General features: G+C 44.0%; 1 protein-coding gene across 2 annotated transcripts; it reads left to right on the top strand.

The window, feature by feature from the left end:
• Positions 1-1,570: 1,570 nt before the first annotated feature.
• Positions 1,571-14,059, top strand: LOC130121998 (alpha-synuclein-like). Of its 2 annotated transcripts, none has more exons than XM_056291006.1 (6): positions 1,571-1,727; positions 2,154-2,348; positions 2,624-2,653; positions 7,245-7,387; positions 12,135-12,206; positions 13,214-14,059. In XM_056291006.1, exons 2-6 carry the CDS (start codon positions 2,228-2,230, stop codon positions 13,229-13,231), a joined length of 384 nt encoding a protein of 127 aa, XP_056146981.1. In that variant the 5' UTR covers positions 1,571-1,727; positions 2,154-2,227; the 3' UTR covers positions 13,232-14,059. The 2 variants fall into 2 exon arrangements, with proteins under 2 accessions (XP_056146981.1, XP_056146982.1); XM_056291007.1 differs by having other exon boundaries at positions 1,571-1,742.
• The last annotated feature ends 235 nt before the right edge of the window (positions 14,060-14,294 follow it).

Here is a 14,294-nt window from a genome sequence, read left to right as displayed (position 1 = left end):
CAATAAATCAGCACCGTGGCAAAGCCGCCATTTGAATGCTACAGTTACTTTACCTTTCTCATTTTACCTGCGCTGCCTTATTTATTTGCTACAAATTAACCAATTTGTTTGGAAGAAAAGCTCCGTGTTTTGGTTGTTATTACTGCGATACACTGTGTTCCCTCCAACCAATAACAGTTTGCTATTGGGGATAATAAGACCACTGCTGTAGTAAGATGGTGGAAACGCCCCCTTGCTATAGCGTCTTGCTGTACTGAAACTCTCATGCGCAACTAGAGGTCATTATTTTGCCCAACCCCGTATTGTCCAACATGTACACTACTGCTGTGTATAGTTTCACCTTAGGGGCGTCCGGGTAGCGAAGCAGTCTATTGCGTTGCCTACCAACATGGGGATCGCCGGTTCGAATCCCCATGTTATCCCCGGCTTGGTCGGTCGTCCCTACAGACAGAATTGGCCGTGTCTGCGGGTGGGAAGCCGGATGTGGGTGTGTGTCTTGGTCACTGCACTAGCGCCTCCTCTGGTCGGTCGGGGTTGGAGGGGGAATTGGGGGGAATAGCATGATCCTCCCACGCGCCACGTCCCCCTGGTGAAACCCTTCACTGTCAGGTGGAAAGAAGCGGCTGGCGACTCCACATGTATGGGAGGAAGCATGTGGTAGTCTGGGGTGGGGGCAGCGACCGGAACAGCTCGGAAGAGTGGGGTAATTGGCCGGATACAATTGAGGAGAAAAAGAGGGGGGAACACCCCCCCAAAAAAGAGTTTCACCTTGGGCACGACCGTTGCTATACTTGGTTGTATCCGAGACACTTTACACTGACTTTAGTAGTATTAATCAGTATCTTATATTTTACCGTTTGCAGCTCCAAATATTTCAGATTCTTCTGTTTGATTTCTCCTCATTGTCACGTGCTGGTTTCGATATGTTGCCCTGTTTGATTTCATTACTTTTTAAACTGTTAAAAATACCTTTGATTAAGTTTTATTCGTTTTGTGCTATCTGTGTTGATCGTTCCAGAGAGTGGAATCCCCCCAGCATCACATTGTAATCCTCTTTGCCTCTGATTCTAGTCTTGGGTCAGAGTGTGACTGTGACGTAGCGCTTCCCATCCCCTTTAAATTGACTTAATTTCAATTTCTTCTTTTTGGCATGTGTGGTGGACAACGTATTTTCCCTTTTTTGACACCCACGCACAACAAACGCACACACTAAGGGCAGAATTGTGTCATATTCTTCAGTTTTTTGTTTTGTTTTGGTTTGAACTGATGCGTATGTAATGCCTGCCACGCTGTATCGCTGTGCATCTAACAAATAAATAGAAATTGAACCCTCTCCTCACTGTTCACACTTTTTACAAAGTTTTCACGAACCTGTATCAAAATGGATTTGGGAACACCGCCGTTGGGGCGTACCTGTTTTCCCCCATTTAACCTGGCCCTATCCGTGCGCTGCAGACGAGCCATGCTCTGCGCGCGTGTGCGCGTGTGCGTGTGAGGACGGTTTATCTCTTTTCGAGCTAGGCATCAGACTCGCGCGATTTACGTGCGCGCTCCCGACCAGCCTCCCCTCGCGCATCAGCGCGTGGGAGGCTCGTATTAAACCTGTGGAGTCAGGACCGGGCACACGAGTCGTAGTTGGGAGACAAGAAGCTGTTTTTCCTGCTCTTTAGGATTCCCCGCCGTCATCCCGGAAGTCTCGTCCTCCGCAAGGAAGTTGCAGCGAACAGGTGCGTGGAACAAAGGTTTGACGCTTTTTATATGTGGTTATTCGTGTATTTTTTGGGTTATTAAAGGGTCTTCAACATATAACAATGGGGATGAATAAATACTTTTCTTTCTTATTAAAGTAAATAATTGGTCGACCATAGATGTAGCCTATCTATATTAAGAATTCGTTGAGACAAATGTTTATCAGCCGAAAGCCTATTCCTACAGGTGGTGGTGGTGGTGTGTGTGTGTGTGTGTGTGGGGGGGGGGTGATACCGTTCCCCAAGGGAAATGTTGGTGCACATTATACATATTTAGACGCCAATCTTCGCTGGTTCGCATGTGGGGCGGTGGCGAGCCTTGTGCGTTATCCTGCCTGCCGCGCGTTCACATTAATGGCTTATTAAAGTGTTTCAGACCCCCTTTGTGCTTCTTTGTCATCGCAGCTGTGCGCGCGCGCGTGTGTGTGTGCGTGCGTTTGTGTGTGCGTGTGTGTAATTTGGGAGCCAATCAAGAGACCATGGACACGTTGATGAAGGGTTTCTCTAAAGCCAAGGATGGGGTCGTGGCAGCGGCGGAGAAAACCAAGCAGGGAGTGACTGGAGCGGCTGAGATGACGAAAGATGGGGTTATCTTTGTCGGTAGGTGACGGGAATAAGATGTGCTTCAATCTGTCACCTGAAAATGCAGAAATAGGAAATATGTCAATTTATTGAAGAATATTAAAAAAAGAAAAAGAAATTGTTGAGTTATATAAGTTTAACCATTTAAAACCTGTATAATGGGAGATTAATGCCATCCGGTATCCAAATGGAAAAAAAATGTCATGTTATTGCAGCCAAATGAAAATGGTATCTGATTTACTTGACGGTTTCACTAACGAGCATGTCATTATCGCCACTGTGTTTCACTGCAGGGACGAAAACAAAGGACGGAGTCACAACTGGTAAGGAAAAAAAATCATTTTCTAAATCAATGTGAAATGCCTTAAAACTAGGCTACACTCTCAGAAATTGAGGTACAAAAGAGGTACACTTCTGTGCTCATAGGTACATTACAGCAACAGAGGTGCAATATTGTGCTTTGAAGGATCAGATATGTATCTTTCCATAAGCTGAAAGGTAACAAAGGTGCTTAAAAGACAATGAAGTGTCCTTACATGAGTATATTATTGTATTTCAGAAAGCTACTGCCCCAGTGACAAGCATTTGTACCCATTTAGGTACACACTGGTACTTGTTTTTCTTAGTGTGTACCTTTTCAGATTCTGATTCACACATCTTTATTTATCCCAAAAGGGCAATTCAGTTTTTAAAATCTACCCAGACCATACACAATCTCACAGACAAGTGGCAATCAGCATTATGTCAGAGACAATAGACACATCAGTACATGGGCAACAGATGCACACTGTCACCCTGCATGCAGACTCACACGAGAATGAGGCGAAGGGCAAAAACACATATAAGTTAAAAGAATATAATAATAAATAAATAACTGAAGCATTCTAAGATGCATTGCACGTTACATTCCCCCACTACAGTCAGTGAACGTACAGGCCTACAAGCCACGCGGGAGAAAAACAAGGGATTGTAACGTGGACGGATCAATAGACTCGCAAGCCCTTGGCTAACGGGTTGGAGCCTTTAGTCGACTGGTTAACGTTGTCGCCCATGGTGCGGGAGATCCGAGTTCGCATTCTGGCTGCGGCGGTTCCCGGCTGCCTCCCCGAGTTTGCTACAACATAAACCAACTATTGTGGTTTAAAACAATACAAAGCATACCTGTTGCCTGTTTCTTATCCACATGGAAATCCCATCAAGACTGCATGCAGTCACCTCGTTTATCAAAATAAAAGTACTATAAGGTCGGTACTATGGTTAGTTTTATTGTAGGTGACCTGTGTTTTAAATACAGTATTTCAGCTTTAATATGTTGATTCTATTTCAATGACAAACACTGAATAAGCAAATGTTGGCAGCTATTTCAAGGGGAAAACCGATGAACTTCTGAAATAAAATGTTCCCTTTTGAGATTGTGCATTCACTTTCCACATTATGTCCATCCATCCATTATCCAAGCCACTTATCCTAATTAGGGTCGCGGGATGCTGGAACCTATCCGAGCAGTCATTGGGTGGAAGGCGGAGAAACATCCTAGACAGAGCCGACAAGCACACACATACACACATTCACACCTAGGGACAATTTAGTACGGCCGAATCACCTGACCTACATGTCTTTGGACTGTGGGAGGAAACCGGGGCACCTGGAGGAAACCCACGCAGACACGGGGAGAACATGCGAACTCCACACAGAGGACAACCTAGGATGACCCCCAAGGTTGTACAACCCTGGGTTTCGAACCTAGGACCTTCTTGTTGTGAGGCAACAGTGCTAACCACTGGGCCATTGTGTTGCCCCTGGTTAATTCAGGAATTCTACAAATTATTGGATTAGAGGATGGATTAGAAGAATTTCCTCTCTGATCTATTTACTTATTTCAAAATTGGCTATAATTTTTTTTAAAACTATCAATTTTGTAAGCAATTGTAAGATATTGATACACAGTGCAGAAAAAAATTCACACTGTACACACTTCTGTTTGAGAACTACAAATTCGAACCGTTCGGACTTGGCCTACCGGTATGCACATTGAAGCTTTCAGGCAAGGCTTTATTGTATTCAAAACCCTTTTCTCCCTTGACCCACCCATGTTTACGGGATATGATTCCACTTTAAGTGACTTAGCCAAATTGTGTAGCTCAGCTTGTTTAGCTAGCTTGCGAGACGCCTCCAGCTAACCAGTTGTACCTGTTTGCTCATTGGTTTCACCACCCACTAACCGCGTGGCCCAGATGGCTATAAGTATTTTCAGCAACTAGAAATGCCTCTTTTATTTTACAGGCAGATATTGAACACTGCAGAATATAGGGTAGAGTCGTAGTAGATCAAACATGTGCACCCTTGTCACATTGCTCAGGAAGGGTGTGACAAATGAGCGTGTCAGTGGCTTGTCTTAGAAATCCATATTTACTCCGCTGCAGCTTTAAGCAAAACAGAGGAGGCAAAATCTGAAATCGACAGTGCTTTCTTTAAATCTCATAGATGTCTGATGAAAAAACACAGTGCTGCCAAACGTTTTGGGGTGAATTTTGTCTTGCTATTAAATATAGTTTTCAACTATATTTTAGCAAAACTGTACCCTCTTTTGGTGGCATAATGTAAATAATGCCACGATGCTACTGCACTTGCATTCAAACTCTTTCGCTGTTGTACGATTAAAGTTTTAAAAGATGAATTGCGTATAGCCTATGGAGTATTTACATTGTGTGTTTTTGTAAAATAAGCTATATTTAAACTCTTCAAAGTGGTCGGTTAAAAAAAAAGGTTAGCTCACTTGAATGAACAGTTTGCCTTCTTATTGTTCTCCCTAGTTCCTCTTCTCAATGTCAGGGATGAGTAGGACAGGCCTCCTCTGGGATTACCTCTTTCTCACCCATCACAGCAGAGGAATCAGAGGAGGTTAGGTGTTCAATGAGAAAGGCATCAGGGGAGTTGAATGTATTGTTGTTTGAGGAAGCAGTAACATACATACCACGTTGTATATGCATTTACATTTACTCTATTTAGCAGCCACTTTTCCCAAATGAGTCAGCAAGTCTTACCAACAGGCATCTACTACTACTACTACGACTATTACTACTACTACTACTCCTCCTGTTAGGGGTCGCCACAGCGGATCATTCGTTTCCTGTCCTCTGCATCTTGCTCTGTCACACCAGCCATCTGCATTTCCTCCCTCACCACATCCATAAACCTCCTCTTTGGCCTTCCTCTTTTCCTCTTCCCTGGAAGCTCCATATTCAGCATCCTCCTCCCAATATACCCAGCATCTCTCCTCCGCACATGTCCAAACCATCTCAATCTTGCCTCTCTTGCTTTGTCTCCAAACCGTCCAACCTGAGCTGTCACTCTAATATACTCGTTCCTAATCCTGTCCTTCTTCGTCACTTCCAATGAAAATCACAATAGATTCAACTCTGCCACCTCCAGCTCTGCCTCCTGTCTGCTCGTCAGTGCCACTGTCTCCAAACCATATAACATAGCTGGTCTCACAACCATTTTTACAACATAGCTGGTCTCACTACCATCTTGTAAGCCTTCCCTTTAACTCTTTCCGGTACCCCTCTGTCATAAATCACTACAGACACTGTTCTCCACCCACTCCACCCTGCCTGCACTCTCTTCTTCACCTTTCTTCCACCCTCTCTGTTACTTTGAACAGTTGACCCCAAGTATTTAAACTCATATGCCTTCATCACATCTACTCCTTGCGTCCTCACCATTCCACTGTCCTCCCTCTCATTCATACATAGGTATTCCATTCCCTACTGACTTTCATTCCTCTTCTCTCCAGTGTATATCGCCACCTCTCCAGGCTCTCCTCCACCTGCGCCCTACTCTCACTACAGATCACAATGTCTCCTGCAAACATCGTAGTCCACGAAGACTCCTGTCTGATCTCATCCGTCAACCTGTCCATCACCATTGCAAACAAGAAAGGGCTCAGTGCCGATCCTTGATGTAATCCCACCTCCACCTTGAACTCATCTGTTATTCCAGCTGCGCAACTCACCACTGTCACCCTGTCCTTATACATATTCTGCACCACTCCTACATACTTCTCTGCAACTCCTGACTTCCTCATACAATACCACACCTCCTTTCTCAGCACCCTGTTGTATGCTTTCTCTAAATCCATAAAGACACAATGTAACTCCTTCTGGCCTTCTCTATACTTCTCCATCAACATTCTCAAAGAAAATTTCACCAACAGGCATCATAGAATGCTAAATAGCTATCATATCATCACCCACAATTCATATTATGTCAAGTTCATTTAGTGTGCGTGTGCCTTAAATCATGAAGACTGAGTAAGGGAGAATTTGTATGTAAGATATTGTAGTGGGCTGGGTTTGTATAAGCATCAGCTAAAATATATATGCTTAAATGTTTACATTAGTCAACAGGAAGGTGCACGAGGATATCATTCGGCTCAGCTGGACATTGAGTCATACCCAACACTTTGATGCGTGATGTGCTAATCCTCCTTCTCAAGGTCCAGATGGCCAGAGAAGATGCTGCAGCCCAGAACAACTGAGGCACGATGAATAGTACTACAATAACACATAGCCTTCAAATTCATTTGCATGCCAAACACGAAGGGTGCTCAGAGGGAACTGGGGGGAAGAGCGTGATCCTCCCACGCGCTACGTCCCTCTGGCGAAACTCCTCACTGTCAGGCGAAAAGAGGCGGCTGGCGACTCCACGTGTATCGGAGGAAGCGTAGTCTGCAGCCCTGCCCGGATCAGCAGTGGGGGTGGAGCAGCGACCGGAGCGGCTCGGAACAGTGGGGTAGTTGGCCAAGTACAATTGGGGAGAAAAAGAGGGAAAATTCAAAAAAAATAATAAATAAATGCCTGAAATGTCCTCTCTTCTCCTCCCCTCTACTCCCCTTCCCCTTTCTGTCTATAGTAGCAGGTAAAACGGTGTCTGGAGTGTCTCATGTGGGCGGGGCCATGGTCACTGGAGTCACTGCTGTGGCCCAGAAGACAGTTGAGGGGGCGGGCAGTATTGTCGCTGCAACTGGACTGGTCAAGAAAGATCCTGCCAAAAATGTAAGACATTCCCTGGTATACGTTTTTTATTGCTTTTGCAATATTTGATGACACATTCCAAACACACACTCACACACACACACACACACACACACAAACACAAGCACACATGACTTATATCAGTCAAAATCCGATTTCCCTAACCCATAACCCTAAAATGAACCTTAATCCTAGCTCAGAAACATCCCTTTCCTTGTGGGAACCAAATAAATAAAACTGTCTCTGCTAGACAGGAAGTGTGTGATTCTACGATCCTTTTGTGGACATTTGGTCCTCATGTATGTAGACAAATGAAAACACACACATACACAACCAGAATGGCTGAAGCAGTCTCCAGTACAACACATAGTACCTCTATGAGAGCACCTGCCAGCTGCAGCTCTTCACCACGGTCCTCTAGATGGTCCTCTAGATGGTCCTCTAGATGGTCCTCTGGCCTTGCGAATCCTCTACCGCCTGCTCTGCCATATCTGCTGCTGCTTGTTGCTGATACCAGGCTGATGTGGTTCGTCAGCTCTTGCATTAGTTGTGTGTCTAGATGGCGTCAGCGTGTTCAAAGGCCGAGATGTGAGTTAACCATGGCAAAATGTTTGCTGTGGTAACCTGAGCTAACGAGGGAAACTCATTATTCTTCCCTTTTCCCCCGTCGCTTCTGTTCTTTCGTTTTGCGTTTTGCTCTTTTTGCTTGTTGTTTCTGTATCCTCCCCTTTCTCTCAAGCTCTTTTTAAAATATGGCTTAATTAATTTTTTAAAACCTGTGTGCGTTTCCAACTTGTTTTTTGTCAAATCAAAGTTGAATGACCATTTTGGTTCTTTCATCATAGTATAGTCCACCTTTATTTATTTATTTTACATTTTTCCTTTATTTTGAGTCACATATTAACAGCATTTTATGTAATCATCTTTAGTTGGATACTTTTACAAAGTGATCCACCTTTTCTGCTTTTTGCAGAGTAATTACAGAACACAAAAATAGAACATGGGGTGTTTTTCATTTGAGATAACAGAGGAAGAAATAAAGGAAAGAAAGGTACAAAAAAACATACTTACATACACAAATTTAAACAAAAGAAGGACGTTTTGGGCAAATATACAATTTCTATTTCTTCCAAATTTCCTCAAATTTAGTTTCCTGAAGCCTCATGAGGAAGGTGATTATTTCCATCACAAAAATCTCGTAAATGAGATCATAACCTGTCCTCTATAGATGGGATGTCTGGCTTAAGCCATTTCTCTGTGATTGCTTTTCTAGCAGCTACACCCAATACTCAATATTCCAAATAAGTAACTTGTATTAATGTTTGTGGGTGTTGCATGTAAGAGACCAAAGAGGAGTTCATCCCAATTAAAAGTAATGTTTTGTCCCAAATATAGTCACTAATTCTATATAAATCTTATGCCAAAAGGTATGTACTCTTGGGCAGGCCCAAAACAAGTGGTAGTGGTTGGCTTCCTGGGCGCTACAGTTTCTCCAGCGACTGGAAGAGCCTGAGTAGTGAGATGAGATGAGATGAGATGAGATGTTTGAACAGGTGTGATAAAATATCTACTAAGACTCTTACAGCCAGACACTCTCCATGAGGTTGAGCTTGTTATCCCCCATTGAGATTCATAATATATTTTGTCCAAACTTCCTCTGGAGCGGAGCTGTTAGTTTCCCTTCCCCGTTTTTGTTCTATGTAGGTGGTGCTTGCTATCTTCATCTCCTGAAGTCCCCTGTACAGCCTAGAGATTATTTTAAGCCATGAATCCGTCCTATAGGCACTAACAAAAACCTTCAGTAAATTATTTTCAAATGTCTTTTGACTCTAACAAAAAAACGTTTATGTGATGGCGTGCCTACCATCTTCTTTTAATGAGATTCTACCTCCGTGTTACACATTCGGTTGAATGTACATTTAAATTACGTAACAACTCCATCTGTGCCTTTCTCACAAGACATCTTTCATTACTCAATGTAGGCGCTATCAGCGCATCAGTGAAACTAGAGGAATCTCATTAGTCCAGCACACAACAGCAGAAAGGGCCTGACCTTCCACCCATTAGAAATGGATCTGCAGAGCTGCAGGAAACAAACAAAAAAAAGCAATCCCTATTGGCATCTGCCCTGTGCTTCCATTGGTCCGTGTGCAGATAAATAGTCTGTATAATGGGACAATATTCTGCGCAGATGACTAAAACAGGCCGTAATCATCGTGTTTCTCGTAACATCCCTGTGAGCTGTAGGGAGTGATAAGCCAACAAAATGCTTCCCTCGGTGAGGAGCGCAGTTTGTCTTCTGCACGACTATTTGTTGTGATATTAGTTCTGTTATCCCTCAATTAGTGGAAAAAACACTTGGGAATCCAGAACAATAATTGCAACACCTAGAGACTTAGCACACACACACACACACGCACACACGCGCACACAAACACACACAACCTCAACTGTCTAACTGGCTGTCTTGATGCATGCTCAATAATCCAGGTAAGAAAATCAAAGAAGGTTGAATCGGCTCATCTGAATATCATCTGAAGGTTTAATCATCTGGATACAACGTTTATTGACGGATACTGTGTATCGTTCGATAAACGTTGTATCCAGGGGAAGTGATTCAACCTTCTTGGATGTCTAACTGGCTGTGATTAGTGAAAACTGCACTATGGAAAATGGAGACACCAAAGAAATCATGTACTTTTTCTTCTTTCGCTGACGTCGGAAAAAATGTTTTCATGATGTTCTTCCGCTGAAGCAGTCTATTTTATTTTCCTCTGCCGCTATGGTTTGATTATTGAATCAACATGTTTTATCCTCTGTGCCGGTTCTGGTTTTGTTAGGAAGCTGTAGTGGCTAATCGTGCTCTATGGCCCAGGGAGCAAAACAATGAGGAAGATACACCTGGTATTGAATTAGTCTCATGAGGAAGAACAGCAGCAGGACAGATTATCAGGAAGAAGAGACAGACGAGTAGATGGACAGATAAAAACAGATTGAGGCAGACAAAAAGAGCAGGGGGAAGGTTTGATGAATAGGATGGATGGTCGGTTGGTTAGTCGGTGGATGGATGAACTGACTGAGAAATAGGCTGCCAGCCAAACAGACATGAGGTATCTGTATGGCTGAAAGACACGGAGCCTGGAAGGACACAGACGGACATTCAGACAGACAGCAGATTGCTTTAATTGAACTGGTCTTCTCAGCCAGCTCAGCTATTGAATGCTATTAATATTGATCACATTTAAAATTGAAGTCAGGTGGAGAGAGCCCATCAAAGATTTGTCTTTTGAACCTCACCCACACACACACACACACACACACACACACACACACACACACACACACCAGGCGGTGAGAGTTAGTCGTTTGATAAATCTCTTTCATCCCATTTCATTGGCCAATCAGCCGCTAACAACCTGGACCATGAGAGAAGATCAGCAGAAAAACAGTCAGAGAGAGGGACAAAGAAAGAGAGAGAAGAGAAGAAAAAAAGAGAAGCGAAGAGAAGAGAGAGAAAGGAGAGAGCGAGAGAAGAGAGAGAAAGGAGAGAGAGAGAGAAGAGGGGAGAGAGGAGAGAGAGAAGAAGAGAAAGAGGAGATAAAGAAAAGCGCGTGAGAAGGGGAGAGAGGAGAAAGAAAATAGAGAGAGAATGGAAGAGGAGAGAGAGAGAGGGAGAGAGAGAGGGGGGGGATGAAGGGGTGGTTAGCGGAGGGCTATGTGATTGTAAGAAAGCACACAGAGGATGGCAAAGTGGAGAAAAGATGAACGATGGAGAAACGATAGAAGGTGTCCAAACGGACAAACATGTTTGTTCTAGGATGATTGGAGGCCAGTGTTCCCGGAGACGCCCTCATATCTCTCCGAGTCAGAGTGTTTAGTTATCATTTGCCCCGCTCACACATGTTAAACCTGGGTATAGCCATGTGTGTTGCAGGCGATAAGAACCGCGTGTCTCGTCGTGGGCTTACACGTTGCTGCAGTCGTTGGAGGTGATGTGTGAATGGATGATTTCTCACGGCGATATTTCAGTTTTGAACACTTGATTAATTTAATGCAACTATGACTCACATTTTAGCATGTGTGTGTGTGTGTGTTGCATGCATGAACATGTGCACGCAAGCACACTATCTTGCTTAGTGAGCAGGTGGATGCACGATGGGTGGTTTGAAATGAAAGAGGAGGAAAGAGTGCGTTAACCGCTCTGGGGTTTGCACCACACAGACACAGACACACACACAGACACACACACACACACACACACACAGACAAGCACATTAATACACAACTGCTCTGTCACCTGTTCCCCATTAACCAAGGTCACCCCGATGGCATGGTTTCATCAAGTCATCCAGGAGAGATGGAGTCAGCCTGCTCATTAACGCCTCCTGCCTCATCTCTATAGCGCCCCCTGTCACTCATATACACCGCTATGCTCGTTGTTAATCCTTGATGCTGATGATTATTAGGAATTGATTATCAATCGACACTTTAAAAGAACACAAAGAAGGGTATATTCTGTGTGCTGTTTGCATCAAAATGTTTTTTATGCTGTTATTATTTAGGAGTTTTTGCAAGGATTTTTCAAATATGCAGCTTCTTTTATACCCATGATACATTTTTTTTAGAACAATATCTTGTGTGATTTGGCCATCAGACACACAATATGCCCTGATAGGTTATATAGCTGCATCATATTTGGTTGTATAATCAGGTAACTGATTGTTTTTCCCCCTCCCGCTGTGTTATTGTTGTTGTTGTGTGCTTTCAGGATGAAGATGCATCAACACCACAGGACGTGGTGGAGTCGCCTGCTGACGTCGACAGTGTTGCCACCACAGAGGTGAGCCCCGTTAACTACCGGTTGCGTTAAAAACCGTCCCCCAGTTATGCGGCATCATACCAAGTGATGCGAGTTCAACCAGGAATGACTACAATGAAAGTTTACAAATGACGTCAGATAGCTGAATCCAGCTCTTTGAGAGCCATGGCATCAAAATCCTTGTGTGGGGGCGTCCGGGTGGCGCGGCGGTCTATTCCGTTGCCTACCAACACGGGGATCGCCGGTTCGAATCCCCGTGTTACCTCCAGCTTGCTCGGGCGTCCCTATAGACACAATTGGCCGTGTCTACAGGTGGGAAGCCGGATGTGGGTACGTGTCCTGGTCGCTGCACTAGCGCCTCCTCTGGTTGGTTGGGGGAAATAGCGCGATCCTCCCACGTGCTACGTCCCCCTGGTGAAACTCCTCACTGTCAGGTGAAAAGACGCAGCTGGCGACTCCACGTGTGTCGGAGGAGGCATGTGGTAGTCTGCAGCCCTCCCCGGATAGGCAGAGGGGGTGGAGCAGGGACCGGGACGGCTCGGAAGAGTGGGGTAATTGGCCGGATACAACTTGGGAGAAAAAGCGGGAAAATCAAAAAAAAAAATCCTTGTGTGATGGCTAAGGGGAAACCAGCATTGTACTGAAGTCCCTCAGTCCCTGGGTTTGCTCCTGCTGGTATTCTAAATGCAGATTTGAGATTTGATTTCATGTAAAGAAAAAAAAAATATCGTAAAATTGGCCAGAGCTTTGCCAGATTTGCATGCAAACAGGAACGTCTGTGGCGCTTTCACCATTTCATCGAAGGTGAAACCTGCTTTCTGCCCTTTCATTAGACCAAGAATACTGCATCTCTAAAAATCACAGCAGCTGGAGCAAAGACCATTTAAATAAGATAAAACAAACACTTGGTGATTTTTTGAAGGGCGCAAGATAACTTTGATCCAAGGTGACTCGGGGGTTTAAACGAGAGACGGTTTGCAAAACGAGCGCTTCAATGCCTCCTTCCTTCTGTGCTGTGTGTGTTGCAGGAGGATGCTGGGAAGTGATGGGGTACCGGAAGCTGGAGAATCAAAAGTCAATGAGCTGAACATTCCACGCCGCTCTGCCGAGTCCCGTCGTGCCTCGTTGTGGTCCTTTTATGACGTGTGTGTCCTGTGCGTGTGTGCGTGTTTCTCGTATGTTAGTGTGTGTGTGTGTGTGTGTTTCCCTTTGTATTTGTCACTATGTATAATTGCATACTGGTGTATGTGTGCACAGAGAGAGGGAGAGGGAGAGTGAGGGAGTGAGAGAGATTGTATGTGCGTGTACGTCCGTGTGTTGGGTGTTTGGGTGTGGATATATATGCGCATTTTGTGAGTCTGTGTGTGTCCTTTTCACGTTTTTTCCCCACATCAGCCCTGGAAAAGGTGTCATGTCATTTGCAGTGAGTCCCTCCCACTGAGAATGCCAGCATGGTCACTAGGGTGTGTGTGTGTGTGTGTGTGTGTGTGTGTGTGTGTGTGTTTGCGTTTTCCGCCAATCCTTTGGCTTTGACGTAAATAATACAAAGACAGAAATATAACCCAATTTACCACTAAAAACACCCAAGTGTCTGTATAGTGATTTAAAAATATACAGTAATCAATCTGAAATAGAGGCATAATTATCTACTCTATTTTTGTGTGTATATTGTCCGTTTTTGCGGTGGACTACAGAGCGCTAAGCTATTTGTGTGTTCATGTTGTATTTTTATTTTTCAAGTTGTCACTGCTTTTAAATCTGAATGACTATCGGATGGAACTGGAAAAAACAAAAGCATGTAACCAAATAATTCAACTTAACTGTTGTTATATTGACTTATTTTGAATTTGTTAAGTGTCGAATAAAGCAAGAAGGAAAAGAAAAATGTTTTAAGTTGTATTTGAGTAGCAAATAATGTGCTTTTTTCTAAACCTAATGAGTTAAAAAGTGGATAAAAAAAATATTAAAACGAGACTGTGCCAAACATGCAGCCTTTTAACATACGAGCCCACTATCAAAATACCACCGGCGTCACATGTCCAAATAGACTTTCTCTTTTCTCCTCCCCCCCCTTTTTTCTTGCCAATTGTATCCAGCCAATTACCCCAC

This window comes from Lampris incognitus, chromosome 12 (genome assembly GCF_029633865.1).
Source record: "Lampris incognitus isolate fLamInc1 chromosome 12, fLamInc1.hap2, whole genome shotgun sequence".
Taxonomy (NCBI): domain Eukaryota; kingdom Metazoa; phylum Chordata; class Actinopteri; order Lampriformes; family Lampridae; genus Lampris; species Lampris incognitus.
The sequence above is the reverse complement of the archived record's forward strand: the minus strand, read 5'-3'. Positions and strand labels throughout refer to the sequence as shown.